Raw genomic sequence first — 15,884 nt, forward strand, 5'->3', positions numbered from 1 at the left:
GATAAAAGATAAAAAAATAAAAATAAATAAATAAATAAATAAAAAAGATAAAAAAAAAGATAAAAGATAAAAGGTCCAGACAAGCCTGTACCATGTGGAACAAGTGCATTGTTAAATTAACTACAGACAACGCCTCCACTATGGGTAGCAGAGACATATCTGGTGCTACTGATAATGGGGCATGATGTACGAGACCTTCTTCTAGGATAAACAATATTGGTTTGTCAACCATGTCCTAAGCTCCAAACTTATGAGCTCCAGCCCTCAATATGAACACTACATGATAATCTGAAAAATCAGGAAATTAACACTTCCTTTGGAACAACTCTACTTCAGCCAGTGGTCTGGCTGTGGTTCAGATCCTGGGAGGGAGTCTCCCAGTGAGTCTAACCACAAAGCCAAGGGCTAGACCTGAGGCTCGAAGGAGTCTGGCCAAAAAGCTGAGATGCCCTCTCTACATTGCACAACACTACTGTAACTCCACCAAAATGTAAATTGTAAGCCACTTTGAACCAAAACATGTTTTTGGATAATAGCGGGATACAAAAATGCATACACAAAATAAAATAAACAAACAAACTGCTGCACCAGTTCACCCTCATCATCTGCTGGAGGTGGAGAAATACTGGAATTCTTCAGGCAGCACAACCTGTTATATTGATGTCATCGGAAATCAGAATCTCTGCCTCCATCTGCTGATATGAACTACGGCCCCTTAGATCTGGGCTGCTCTAGCAGGATAAGAATGTCCTAATAATCTCAGACTTGCTCTTCAACAGTGGCAGATTCAAGTTTCTCCAATTTAAAAAGATAGCTCAAAGATATTTGTATTGTAACTCGAACCTTCAGCCTCAATTTACATACCTTTTTGTTTCAAGCCACCGTCTCAGCAAATATTAAAGAGATGATTAGGTTCCTCTACTCAAAAAATCTTTACAACCACCCTAAGGGATCTTTCTTCCCAACCCCCAACCCCCACAAAAATAAGAAAATCCCACTATATGACCATCTCTGGGAAAAGAAACAAAAAATGAGATTTTAATGAATTCTGTTAGAGCAAACAATTTGTAATATAACAGTCCAAACCCTGTCCTTTTTATGTGAAAAAAATTAAAAAAGTTATAGAAGTTCAAACGTGTAACTTTTGCAGACTCCTTAGGGATCCATGACATGAAAATTTGGCCACTCAACATTTTGAATCTGAGACTTTAGTCACCTTTTCCTAGAGACGGTCACATATTGTGTTCTCCTTCCCTGAAAAGATACTTCAGAAGGAAAATTGGGAGATTACCAAAACTCATTGTTACACGTATGTGACTAACGTCAAATGAAGCCCAAACAAAGAGCGCTCGGACTCAAACCTGTGTGCAAACTCTAGACATTCTTTCAGTAAGTGTGCAGGGTAAATGTCCCCTAATGGATTGTGAGGGTTGATCAGGATTAAAGCTCTGACTCTGATGCCCTGAAAAAAGAAAAACTGATAGTCGGAGACGCCAAGAGGACGTCAAACAACGGCGCAGTCCTTTTATATAATGCTGGCATTAGAACTGCTTTAACTGTACATGAACACCTGCAATCCTGCACCAATGATAGATGCTAATGGCCACTAGCAATAGATCTTTCCCCAGATTTAATCCCATGCCAAAACAAAGAAAAGCATTAAGTGTCAACTAGTTTATGTACAATTTAAGGTCTTAAGTGCAACTCTTGTAACCCAATCATTTTTAGGAAAGGAAAATGCAGTAACATTTAGCTCAAACTTTCCTTACTTCTACCAGTATACAACTGGGCAGGATTATAGTACAGTACAACCAAAGCAGTCTAAAGGGTAGAGACGTCAGCAGGTTTTTAGCTTATAGCCAGACATTTCCATTCCTCCATAGCAACAGAACCAAGAAGAGAGACAGATGTTTGCTGAAATATGTAAGCATAAGTTTTTGCTATGGTTTAACAAGCTGATGAATGCAGGCCTTTAAGGCAGGGGTGTCAGACATACTGCGTGGTAAGCTTCATTATCTACCCAGCACTCCTTTCTTCCTCCTTTAGTTGTGCCATAGAGCAGACTTCATCACAGCGCAGAAGCACCCTTAAATTAAACCTGCATGGTGTGGATAACCCAAGGAATGACTTAGCAAAGCTAAAAGAATGGTCTGGAATTTGGCAGCTTAGATTTAATGCTAAAAAACGCAAGGTCAGGGCTTCAAAAACCCGACAGAACTGTACATTTTAAGGGGAGAAGACATTTTGACCAAAAAAACAGGAGAGGGACTTAAGGTGGCTAAACAGGCGGAAAAGGCAATGGTGAAAGCCAGAAAGATGCTTGGGTGTACAGGGAGAGGAATGGCCAATAGGAAAAAAAGGAAGTGATGACGCCCTTGTATAAGATTGAGGTGAGATGTCATTTAGAATATTGTGTAAAATTCTGGAGACCGCACCTTCAAAAAGATATAAACAGGATGAAGTCAGTCTAGAGGGCGGCTACCAAAATAGTAAGTAGTCTTTGTCATACAGCATATAGGGGGGACAAAGATCTCAATATATATACTTTGGAAAAAAGGCAGAAGAGGGGAAAATATGGGACAGACATTAAATATCTACCCAGCACAAATGCACAGGAGAGTCTTTCAATTGAAAGGAAGTTCTGAAATGAGGGGGAATAGGATGAAGGTGAAAGGGGACAGACTCAGAAGCAGCCTGAGGAAATACTACTTCAAGGAAAGGGTGGTGAATTCATAGAATGGTCTCCTGGTGGAAGTAGTGGAGACTAAATTCAAGAGAGCTTGGGACAAGTACATAGGATCTTTAAGGGAGTGATAGAAAGAACAGATAACATGGATGGGCAGACTGGATAGGCCAAGTGGTCTTTATCTGCCTACATTTTTTTTGTTTCTGAGTAACATAGCATAGCACAGTGGTTAGCAAAGGCTCCATTGAGAGTCTGACACAGATATGGCAGTGCTGCCCATCAGATTGGAGGCTCAGACATGACGCTTTAGCCAGGCTAGTGCTTTCTAAAATGTTGCAATCTTTTCTCCTGTATCCCTCATCTCCCCATGCAGTTTACTCCCCTGTCCACCCTTCCTGCAGACTCAGCATCATATGCCATCAAGAAGTTGCAACAAGTTGCAACACCAAATAAGGCAGACAATGCAGATATAGAATTCTTCACATTCTGACCCTGGACAGTCACATCAGGAGACTAACTTCAGGTACAGTTTGTCCAACATGAGACACTGAAATGAGCAACACACCTGCCTTAAGGGCTAAGGGACTTTGTAAAAATGAGACTTCTATGCCAAGCATAGGAGCCACTTTCACTTTTCCCTATCTCACACTTGCGTTTTAATAAAATTACTGGCCTTATATCTTGAAGCTACCTCAGTGAAACTAATATTGGCCACTGGTTGAAACACTTAAGTTTCAGAAAACAAAGATGCTGACTAATAATCTGAACATCTCAGTTTAACAAAGACTGAAGGGCTACCTAAAAAATCTATGCTATAACTATTTTTAACAAGCAAAGAATGACTGGAAAAGAATCTCAGCAAAACATATTTCTGCAAACAATCTTGGCTTCTTTGTTGGCTATGATGCCTTTTATTACACCAATATAACTATCCATTTTATCACTTTTGTAGAACTTTTACATTGGCCCAACTTTGTCTACATTACATTGCAATGTGAAAAATCTTAAAATGTACTGTAGCATTCTTTTATTAAAAGCTTTCCACAGGCACAAAATGGCAAAAATTCAATAGCAAGTCATACCAAACATCTTCTCTCATGTTACAATAAGGGCAAGGGCCAACAAGGTGAAGAGAAATTTTGAACAGCTGTAGTTTATTCTGATTAAAAGTGGTTAGAGTCACTGAATTAAAGGCAAATATCTGCCAGCCAACTGAGCCACAAATTTACCCATACCTTGTTGGTCCAAGTTTTCTCTCATTTAGACCTTTAAATTTTCTCTACTTACAAAAAGAGAGAACCAGGTTTAAAATATAACCCAAAATAAAGCTGTAAGGTGAATACTGTATTTATTGATCCAACCAGGAAGTACTGTACTAGAATTTTTTTAAAGTTTTTTTTTCTTAATGTACCAAAAACTCTATGCTGAAGATAATTCTATAACAAGATGCCTACCAAAGGTACTGGTACGGCATTTATTTCTGGTCTATTCTATAAAAAAAAAAGTAGGTACCTACTTCTCTTTATGGAACACTTAGCACTAGTGGCTGAAAATGCATATAAACTTAAGGTGCAATCACTTACATTGCCTTATAGCTGGTACACTAGCCTTATAGCTGGTGTAAATGGCAGTGTGCACACCCACCAGCAAAGTGATAGTGCATATTTTTCTACTAATCAGTATTCTATAAAAGTTTGCTTACTTGTGAAAATGACTAGAATATCACCATTCATGCATCTTCTTGTTACCTACAATTAAGTGGCTCCTTATAGAATTACCCACAAAACACACAAATCTATCATCATTAAGCCACTTAGGGCGTCTTTTACTAAGGTGCGCTCACATTTTTAGCGCGCGTTAAAATTGTGAGCTTGCTAAACATTAGAGATGCCAATGCATTTTTATGAGCGTCTCTAACGTTTAGCGCATGCTAAAAACGTGAGCGAGCCTTAGTAAAAGATGCCCTTAGATCCAGATGTACTAAGCATTTCCCCCTAGACACAAAATGGGAAAACCCTGTACTGCACCTGGTTCTTTATACATAAGAGAAAAGGAAACACATGCATTTGGGTGATCAATATTAAGAAGGAGCTTGATAGAACTCTCAAAGCCCAATCAAGAGTCCAGAAAAATAGACATCAACTAAATTTATAGCACTGAAATACTTTAAGATGTCATTCTGATTTTCTTACTACTTTTCATTTTTGATCTACCAAACAGTAGGAAACATGCATTAGTTTTGGAAAGTAGAAATATTAAAAAGGAGGGTGTATATTAGCAAATAAGCACCCTCAGGGGATTAGAGCCTACATACATGAATATATAATAACTCACAGAAATCAACATCTAAAGCACAGCTGTTCATGTACTATGTCTAGTAACACCCTTTAAACAGGGAGGATTCTGTGCAGCTACCACAGTATAGCCTAAAATGACTCAAGATATTAAACACGGCATCAAATGTCTGTTAAAATAGTTAAGACACACATTTTGAAGATCATTTGGATATCACAAGTGCAATACACAAGCGAAAATTAACCTCAGTGTCAAATGGTCCTTAGATAAGCAATAGCTTATTTTAACATGCTCACCCCTCTGAAAGAAGCCCTGAAAAAAAGGTTACAGTATCTGGTTTGGCTGTAATGCAGATTTTTTCTTACCTGCTCCATGGCTCTCTGAATAGCAGTTTCTAATTTTTCAACTGTTAACTGAAAAGGATGTATTTCTCCATCAGTTACCTATACAAAAAATAAAAAGAAAACAGATGTCAGAGCTTTACATCTTTGTGCTTTTTAAATTTTTTTTTTTTTTTGTCTTGGCTGATTCCTTCTGCTCCTTTTGGGTTGGAGCAAAGTGAAGATCTAGAGTGTGTCATCAAAAGATCACCAGGTTTTAATGGATTAAATTAGATCACAGCTCTAATGGTGGTTGGACAATTCATGGACATTCTGTGAATAGGTTATTCAGATTTTGATCTGTACCATTAAGTTGTCTTGGTTTGGATTATCAAGCGTAATCATTGTTGATTGATTGCCCATGAAAAAAAAACATCTTTGCCCAGGGGATGTGTTTTATTTTAAATAAACCTTTTATAAATACAATACACAGCTTGTGATTGCAATGTTCAGCGTTTTGTTGTTTGGACTTAAAATTGTGATTTATTAAGAATTTAATATCATAATTCTAAAAATGTTCATATAGTGAAGATTTATAATTGTTTAGTATGTGCTAGTTTTAGGGCAGGAGAATTGAGCACAATATACAGAATTCCTTGGTAATAGGCAGTCTACCCACTGCTATGGTTGGGTAAGTGGGGGAAGGAGTGTTAAAAATACAGGGGGGAAAAAAAAAAACAAAAAACCAAACACCCCCCCCCCCCCCCAAAAAAAAAAACAAACTCTATGAAGACAGTGGGCTCCTCAACAGTACTATCCAAAATGCTATCTAGGTGACATGTAAGGACTACCAGGCAAGTAAGTTAGCAGGCAATCCTCACACCCACCACCCATCCAGCTATCCACATTCATAAAGACTGAATCGCCAACCATGATGGCTGTTCTAAGTCTACCCTCCTAGACACATGCCCTTGGAGAGTCATCCTTGGTGCAACAAAGATTGCACCACTGAGGGTAGGTTCTGGGTACAGTATTACCTCCTGCCACATCAAGATGATGTTTCATACAAGGAAGAACAGAGGCTGTCATAATTGAAGTGAGATTGCTTTACTACTTCCCTGAAGGGCTTCTCTATATAAGAATACTTCAGCTCCACTAAGTCTGCTAGTCTCGAGAGATCATTTTCATTTTCAGAGAGCCAGGAACCCTTTGTGCCAAGTGCACACATAAGATTCCTTACCATACATGTAGCACTCAGTACAGAAGATGGGATACCCTAACTCACTGGTGGACTGCTGTCTGCATCTTAGTACTAACAAGTTGTTTAGTTACTTGAAGTTGCCAAGGGAGTGGGGATATTTAAAACTAAAATACGAGTTCCTTAATTTGTTATGTAGATTTTACACTTATTATTTTAGGGTCTCTTCTCAATGAACTGCGAAGGACCTAGAATTCATCTATTGATTAATCACTTGCCGAGGAAAATCTTCAATTAAACCTTGTGAATAAAAAACTTCCTCCTATCTTAATTGGTTTAAGCGTCTATAAATAAAAGGCCGATTCCCACCCACTCCTGGCTCAAAACAGACTGCTTTTACTTACCCTTACAGCTTCACTTTCTTTAAATAAATGCAGAAAGTCGAGTGGAGGAGTGGCCTAGTGGTTAGAGTTGTGGACTTTGGTCCTGGGGAACTGGGTTCGATTCCCACTGCAAGCACAGGCAGCTCCTTGTGACTCTGGGCAAGTCACTTTTGCCCCAGGTACAAATAAGTACCTAAGCCGCACTGAGCGTGCCATGAGTGGGAAAGCGCGGGGTACAAATAAAATTTAAAAAAATCTTTTCCCCCTTAAGTTAAGACAATTTCCTTACTCAAGAGCAGATTCCGTATCAGCAGTGGTAGGTACTGTCACAGCTCTCCTTCAGGATCATTGTAATTAAAACAAATTAATCCAGCATCATTAAGAATCACGACCAAAAACAACCCAAGCTAATCACATTCCAAATCATCAGTCATCTTTTGCCATTCAAACAAGATTCAGGCTACTTTAAGAATCTATATTATGGAAGAGAATGATCCATATTATGGAAACAGGCACACAACCACCTTTGAGGTCAGAACAAGTCTCAAAATATATACACACATATCCATTAAAATTCTTGATTCGTGTCTTACCTCACTTAACAATGGTACATGAACTGGCTTAATTTCTCCATATAGTCCAATATGAGTGTTTATACTACCATAGTAAGGAGTGGGAATGAGGTAGCCATCTAAATAGAAACAGACAAGATTAAAAAAGACATGTAATTACTGCAAAATAACTTCCATGCACAAGTAAATACCACTGCTTGTTATGAGGATGCAGGGTGACAACATCATTTATGTAGTAATATTAAATGATGCAAGAAAAGACCAAGTTTGCATACCATATCTTCCAAGTCGCCATTTTAAAATTTTGTACTTTTTATTTTTTTAAACACTTTTGGTAGAGAAGCAAATAAAGCAAAAGTTACTTACCTGTAATAACTGCTCTCCAAAGACAGCAGGATAAAATCAACCACATAAGTGGGCAATGTCATCTGACAGTGCTGAGAATCAGCTAGAAAAGTTAAAGAGCACAACAGGCTTATTTTCAAAGCACTTTGGGAGGCTAAGTTCCATAGGTTTCTATGGAACTTCGGGAGGCTAAGTGCTTTGAAAATATGCCTCCAAGTGTACCTTCCCATGCAGCATGGCCCTGTAGAAGCATCCCATTTAGTCCATAGAAGAGTGGAATTGTGTGGTTGATTTATCCTGCTAAAGAGAACATTTGTTAAAAGGTAAGTAAGTAACTTTGCTTTCTCTGTCAACAAGCAGGATGAAAAAAAAATCACAAATGCACCTTCTCCCTAGCTGAGTATGTCTACCCTAGTAGAACTTTTTTTTTAAAACTACAAAAATTATTACCGAAGGAGGAACTCATTAGTATCAGAAGATCTCAGCAACAAAGATCCTTGTAGTGTTAATGCCACCTAAGATTTAAAAAACTGCCTGCCCCACTGCACTACCCTAAAGCGCGACTTTGGCAATAATGTGCAGTGAAGTATGGCATTAATACTTTGAACGGAGACTTTTTAAATGGGTTATGCGCACAATATAGACCTAATCAGCTGGATGTCATCCTTTTGGTTACAGCCAATTCCAACTGATTTGGAGCATGCAATATAAAGGCTTCTGCAGATTTTCTAGTGCTCTCCACAGATTCTAGTTGCAAATTTTATTGAATATATGTTAAAAGTTGGACTTTAAATTCAAGACGTGAGGCATACCCGATCAACTTACATCATTTAATACATAATTCCCTACAACCAAAAGCCTAGAGGGGCAATTCTATAAGCGGGTATCTCCATTTAGGTGCTCCAAAGGTGCACAGTAGGAGCCTATTCTATAAGGAATCTAAGCACCTAGGTTCTGTTATAGAATACTACCATAATCTAGTATATATATGTGCCCGACATTTAGGAAACTGCACTTAATGCCAGTCACAGAGCTGGTGTTAAGCGTGAGCACCTACATGTGGCAAGGATGTGTGTCACTTATAGTATTCTATAAGTTATATAAGTGGGAGACCCGCCTATGTTCCAGCCCTGTGTATATCCTCTTGCAAATTTGTGCTCTAGAAGTTAAGCAGATAACTGCACAATAGTGATTAGGTGGCATGCTAACATACCTGAATGAAGCACACACAAATGTTACTACAATTGCTCTTACAATGCATAGTTCAACATTCTCCATCTCTTCAACCACTACTCAATCTGAACAGACCAAACTACCAAAATTACCCTCTGGTTCTAACAAAAGAACATTTTCACTTCAGGAAAAACAAAACATCCTTAATAGCTAAAGGACTACAAATGCTCCCTAAAGGCAAATGGGAAAAAGGAACAACCAAAAACAGAAAAAGAATAGGGAGCTCAATGTCCCATACCACCCAGCATAGTGTATGATAATTGCCAATGAAGCTTCATTATATATTTTATGGGATACCTTTGTGTGCTACAAAAAACTTCTGCAAGTTCTCTCTTGTAGTTCAGGTGAGTCTTTCCATAAAAACTGTATCACATATTTGTACAAATGAATCACCTTTTGTAGGGCCTGAGTCCAGCTTACAAAACTTAGCTACTGTGTGCCTGGCAAAAACAGTCTGTAAATGAATCCTTCTCATTAACAAAAACCAACCCAGGATTCCATAGCACTTCATAGCCTAATAATTTCCTGAAACTCCTGGATTGTTGTGCAAATCCACCTTAAGTGGTCTAAAGTCCCCCAAACTAGAGCCATCCCTCCAACAAGGTAGAGATCAGAGGGTCATATATTACTTGGGGTAGAGGATGACCAAAACAGTGGCTGAAACCACAACTTCCACCGAAATTGTCTGAAAGTTTTCAGCCAACACTGCAGTTAAAAACCACCTGGTCTTTGCCAAAGTCAAAACCTCAAGTTTGGTTGTGTGAATGTAAATCAGAGCTTGCAGTCTGCATCCCTCTGCTAAACCCATAGTATCAAAACTAGAATATAATTTAAACAATGAAAGACTATTTTACCTCAAAGCAAAATAGCCTCCACACATATGGACAGCAGCTAATGAAAGCAAACTGAAATCCATGGTGCTTGTACAGTGGCTGACTTTGTATCACACTTGGAGTGATGACTGACGTCATAAGTTCCTTAGAAATTAGCCTCTCTGTGGAGTTATGCCAAATTTATAGATTTGAATTTCTGCTAACATTTTGTATCAAAAGCATTTACCATATAAACTATTGTGAAAGATCATAACTGCATTGCTTGCAATTGCAGTACAAAATATATATATAAAATACAAAAGCCCCTATCCCCCCACCCACCTTACGATCCCTGGGGGTCTACTAATGCCCCAGTCACATTAGCCATTTTGAGAGCACAGCTGGAATGGGCAGGAGTAACTGGGGATCACTCCTGCCCCAACTACACCACCAGGGATTGTAAAACAGGCTCAGGCGGGCCTATCGGTAGGGAAAGGCACTCAAGGGGTCCAGGAGGAGAGGCAATTCCTGTTTCAGGAGGAGGAGAAGGAAGGAGAGAGGAAAGTGGGATAAAATGTGAATTATCAGCATCCACTGAAAACACATGGCAATTTTCAGCTGAAACTGAAAACATGGCCGAAGACTAAACAACCTTTTACCTGAAACTGGGTAGAAAAAGGATTTTGGGTCAGTTTCGATGCCGTAACCGAAACTCGGTTGGTCTCTAATTTGGGGGGGGGATAGCTATGTCCTCATTTAGATATAAAACTGTTTGTACGCTGGACAGAGAACTGGTACAGTTAAGCCTCTACCTCCTGTATGCCTAGGAAGTTTGAAACAGAATGCAAACAGATCTACTTGGTTCCAAGAACATTCATGAAGCTGCAGTGCACAACAGAGCCGGCTGTCAAGTAGTGCTGGTCCTCTGGTATGTAGGGTTGCTTTTTAGATGACCTCTATAGCCACACATTGATCCCAGAGTTTGGCTGTCTCCTGATATAGGAATATAGAGCCTGTCCTCCTAGCTTGATGATGCAATACACTACACCACTTGAGTTGCCTCAACTAAGATATACCTTCAAGGGATGACTACTTCAAAAGGCATGGTACTTTGCCCTTAGTTCGTGTTGATTTGTGCAATATTACTCTTAACTTTATGGCACATGTGCCTCAAACACGGGGTTGGGTGCATCTATAGTAATGCCATACCGAAGAGAGTCTGATTTTCAAAATATTAAACAGTATACCTTTAACTAAAAAGAAACATTCCAGAAAATATTGCCAAAATCTATAGTGCACTCTTGTAGCCTTTACAAGTTGTAGGCAAAGCTAACAATTACAACTGTTTATGGCAGGAGGAGGAACACTGGATGAAAATTAAACGATGAAATATTTATATATGTCCATTGGACTTAATTATGCATTTAAGATTTCCACTTACCTCCAGGATCACACAGTACAGTTGAAAGTGAGGCAAAAATGGAACAGCAACCATTCATAACAATAATCTAAAAAGAGACCAAGTTGAATCAGTTCCGTAATAAAAGAAAGCAGTTTGACAAGAGTAACAAGTACAGAAATTTGCATTCCTACACCAATAATTAGGTACTAAACTGTAAAATTAACCAAAACCAATCATAATGGCCTTGCTTAGATCCTTTCCTTGCTAAGGCTTCAGTAACAGAAGCATACAGTTTTGCTCACTTCCTTGTCAAAAGCCTCACGATATTGCTACTTTTCTGTACTCCTGAGAAACATTCTGTAAAAAGAAGGTCTACATAGTTTGGGGATGTTTTCTAACAGATTTAAAACCTAGAAAAGAAAATAAGATACCTTTTTTTATTGAACTAAATTAATACATTTTTTGATTAGCTTTCAAAGGTAAACCCTTCTTCAGATCAAAATAAGCAAATGTTGATAAATAAGTGAAACATCGAAGCATTTCAATGACAGTTTCACAAGAAGAGGGTGGGGTGGTAAGGTGAGAAACACGAGTGATAGGGAAAGATGCATGGTAATAAAAGGGTGACAAAGCAGTAGAATTCTATGGTTTATAATGGCCTAGAAAACCCAAATCTTTAAGTCCTGTCTGGTGGGTGTCAAAATATTTAATCATTCTGACTTCAAAGGTCTTACGATCCTGGATGGTCTTAAAGTTTCCTTTTAGTATTCTCACCATAAAATCATTGATACAGTGCTCTGGTTTTGTAAAGTGCTGTCCCACAGAGGTGACATCCTGGTTGGCACTGGCATTTTTCATATGACGTCTATGTAAATTAAATCTCTTTAGCATCTGGCTTGTTTCTCCAATATAGCACCATTCATCACACTTTTTACACTGAATGATTATATACCACATTGGAAAATGAGCAATTGAAGGATTCCTTCATGTGGGAAATTTTTCTTTTGTGAATGACCGTGGGATCCTGGAAGATGAGAATGTAAAGGATTCCTTTATGTTGAATATTTTTCCTTTATGAATGACTGTGGGATCCTGTGAAATGTTTTGGCGTAGTTTGCAGGTGGATATATTGCAAGGATGTGTACCAATCTTTTTGAGTTTCCAATCGGGAGCTTGCTGCTCACTAGTTTGTGTTTTAAGTTGGGTAGCTGTTGGAAGGCAAGCACTGGTGGGGCTGGGAATATCTCTTTCAGTAGCTCATCCTCCTGGAGAAGTGGCTGTAGATATTTTATGATTTTTCTCAATTTTTCTAGCTCTGGGTATGTCACTACAAGAGGGATTCCGTCTGTAGCTTTCTTTTCTTTATATTGTAACAGGTTTCCCCTGGGAGTTTTAAGGGAGGAGGCAACATTCTTGGAGATTATTTTGGGGTTGTAGCCTTTTTTTTTTTTTTTTGAAGGATTCAGTCAGGATTTTGAGATGTTTATCTCTGTCCCCTGGGTCAGAGCAGATATGGTGGTATCTTGTGGCTTGGCTGTGTATAATGGATTGTTTTTTTTTGTATGTGAAGGGTGGAAGCAACTGCAGATGTGCAAAAAGGATATTTGTGGGGCGACAAGCAATGCTCCAAGATGTGTAGGGGTCCTTCCACCTACCTTCCTGCCAGGGGCAGAGCTGTTTCAATATCACATTTTTAATATCAAAGGACAGCCTAGTTCTTCAGGATACCAGCGGACCTGCTTGTCCCTAGTAATTGCAAACACAATACTAAGTACCAATGCCCACTGGCAGGAATGCAGAACTCCCACACAGCTTAGAGGGAACATTGGCCAAAGGTCTGTAATGGAGGTGTGGAGAGAATGTACAGTGGAGGTGTATGGTTGTGCACAGTACAGATCTGCAGATTGTGGACTGTTTGGTGTGTGTGCTTGACTTTTAAAGCAGTTCCCTCCATGCTTCTATTTTTTTTCCTTTTTGTCTACAAATGTTGTTACAGTAAAAGTTCTAGAAGAGGGACAGGATTTAGAACCTCATTATAAAGAGTGCTTTCCAATGTTCTACAGTAGTGGGGGGGGGGGGGTTTTTTTTTTTTGCAGGCTTCGTTCTCTGAAAATTCCTATTTTTGAAATCTGTCCCAAGCTAGTCTTTCTTCCTGTAAGCCAAATATGTTGAACTTTCAAGCCTATTTGGAATCCATACGTAGGTGAAAAATGTGATCTCTTCTAGAATTCTTTACAACATTCCATTTGTTGGAAACCATAAAAAATAGGATCTGCTCGTTCCTAAGAAGTTTTTTCAATGCTGTCAAAAAACAGTTAAACAACTTAGTTTTCTTCCCTATTTTTTATGGTTCCATTCAGTGGTTATATAATGGTTAGGACTCATACTGATCATATAAACTGGTGCAATTTTCCAGTCTCCAATGCCTCTAAAAGATGACCAAGAACAGGTGCAAAAAGGTGTCCATCCTTGAGGTTGTACACACCGATGGGAGTGGTACTTCTTATACTGACTAGCCCTGTCTCTCTCCATAGCTTCCACTCTTTCTTGGCTCTGTCCTGCAGTGAGTATAGGTCTCTCCCGATATGTAAGCCTCTCTGCATGCAGTTGGCCTCTCTTCAGCATTACTATTTACTCATAGCAGCTCTGTATCCTGTGCTTAGTAGTGTGTAGAACACGTTGGAATCTGCAATCTACCAAACGTGTTTCTTTATAGATGTGCATGATAAAGAAGCCATATGGCAAAAAAGGACAGCACCCTACTCCTCTCTGTTGCAGTGCTGAAACAGGATCACATAATGTATGCTTTTCTAACTTAGTTATAGATACTTTGTAAAAGAACACCTAAAAAGGTGAATGTTAATTGTCCTAACAGTTACTATTCCTTGCTTCACACAAATAGACCAGGCACAAAAGTTAGTAAAATCGTATTAGTAAGTCTGATAAACAGAATTGTGGGTTATACAACTGAAGGATAAACATTTCTCCTTTCATCCTCTCATACAACTCAAATTGTATCTACCCGTTACACTCAGTACAGGCATATTTAACTTAGATCTTGCTGAATCAGAACCGAGGTGGAAATATCACACAGATCAGTAGACAAAACACACCAAGCAACAGTTAAAAAGCCAATAGTTTTTACCTGCTCTGGATTCACTGGTGCTGCTGCTTTCCCATAAGTAGTGAGAAAGTTTGCAATTGCCTCCCTGAAACTGAAACAAAGTTGAAACATTTTGGATCATTCAATTTGCCTATTAAAAGTGTTAAACCTCCTCATACAGTAGTTGAATGTATCTGTAACCCTTGGTGAAACAGCCAAGTAAACACATTGCCATATTCAAAAAAAACCTTTTCTGTTTTCCCCACTCTGCTTGGCAACAATATTCAGATTAACCTGCCCAACCTTTTCCTATCCCTCTCCTCCCTCCTATGCACAAATAAAGTGCTGAACATAGCACAAATACAGGACATTATACATCTAGGTTTGCCCTGGAATCCTTAAAATGAAGCACTGAATCAGCAGGGCACGTTTCCTTCAGAATTTTTCCACTCTTGTAACTCAACAAACCTTTTGATCAACAAGGTGGTTAAAGGCATTTCTGCTAACATTTTCCATGTGCTATATCATCTGAAGCAGGCAGCACACAGAGACAGAATTAGCAGAAGGGAAAGATGAGAACAAATCTCTAATCAGAGTAAAGTTCAATTGTTCAGTATAGATTGTTTCAATAGCTACTCCCTGCCCCCTGCCCCCCCCCCCGCCAATTCATTGACAAAGATCTGCTCAACTATGAACTGTATATCAAATAACTGGACACATGTATAAAAAAACGTATATACCACCTCCCCAGTCAAACTGGCAACCAAGATGCAGTTACGCCTGATGCAAAACTTGAACATTTAAAGAAGGTGCTGGATTTTATTGAGCCCGGAGTTCTTTATTGAATCTGTGACTTAGAGAATACTTTCAGAGGGGGGGGAGGGGGAGGCAGTAGGAGGGACTTTTATATATGCACCACTGGTCGAATCCTCTGGGTCATCATGAAGGAATAACGTTGTTGACCCAGGTTGGGATGGTATATTTGTACTTGTGCAGATACGGTGGTAGCTTCTGTTTGGAGAGGGGGGATGGGTTCTCATCAAAAAGCTGGTCACCTTTCCTGTACTGTCAGTTGTGCATATTCCTTTGTTTTCTTTCTTAAAAAAGGGTACCGATTTTAAAAAAATAACTGATATCATCAAAAGCACAAAGCACAAACTGCCTTTACAGAATAGCTTAGCTTAGAAAGATGGGTGCTCCCAATACAAAGGCTTTGAAAAAACATTGTGGCTACCTCTTGACACACACAAGCAGAGGTAAGCGTGGGCAGCTCCTAGGAAATTACCCAGGTAACCTTGGAGGACTGTTACCTTCCAGTGGAACTGACTGCTGTTTAAAATATTTCAAGCAAGATTATGGACAGGAGGGATGGTGTACTATCATGTATTTTAACTATATGCATTTGAAATGCTCTTGAAAATATTAAATACATTGTGCACCTCCCCTCACACTAAAGCTATTATTATCTGCACTTAAACATGCTGTAGGTCAAGAAATACCAGTAATAAAAATGAAGAACAAATGTAACAAGCACA

The 15,884-nt window shown here is 39.0% G+C and overlaps 1 protein-coding gene across 3 annotated transcripts in view; it reads right to left on the bottom strand.

Annotated features, from left to right (window-relative positions):
• The window catches only part of LOC115468532 (1-aminocyclopropane-1-carboxylate synthase-like protein 1), a 48,870-nt gene that overhangs the window by 14,332 nt on the left and 18,654 nt on the right, over nt 1–15,884 (bottom strand). For all 3 annotated transcript variants that reach the window (XR_003941884.1, XM_030200315.1, XM_030200328.1), the window contains exons 4-8: nt 14,392–14,461; nt 11,286–11,352; nt 7,476–7,573; nt 5,347–5,424; nt 1,362–1,462 (exon numbers count right to left, since the gene is read on the bottom strand). Coding sequence is in view for 2 of the 3 variants with exons in the window: in XM_030200315.1 (XP_030056175.1) it covers nt 1,362–1,462; nt 5,347–5,424; nt 7,476–7,573; nt 11,286–11,352; nt 14,392–14,461 (414 nt within the window). In the remaining variant the exon portion in view is untranslated. The remainder of the gene's footprint in view (nt 1–1,361; nt 1,463–5,346; nt 5,425–7,475; nt 7,574–11,285; nt 11,353–14,391; nt 14,462–15,884) is intronic.

Source organism: Microcaecilia unicolor, chromosome 1, assembly GCF_901765095.1.
Source record: "Microcaecilia unicolor chromosome 1, aMicUni1.1, whole genome shotgun sequence".
NCBI classification, from domain to species: domain Eukaryota; kingdom Metazoa; phylum Chordata; class Amphibia; order Gymnophiona; family Siphonopidae; genus Microcaecilia; species Microcaecilia unicolor.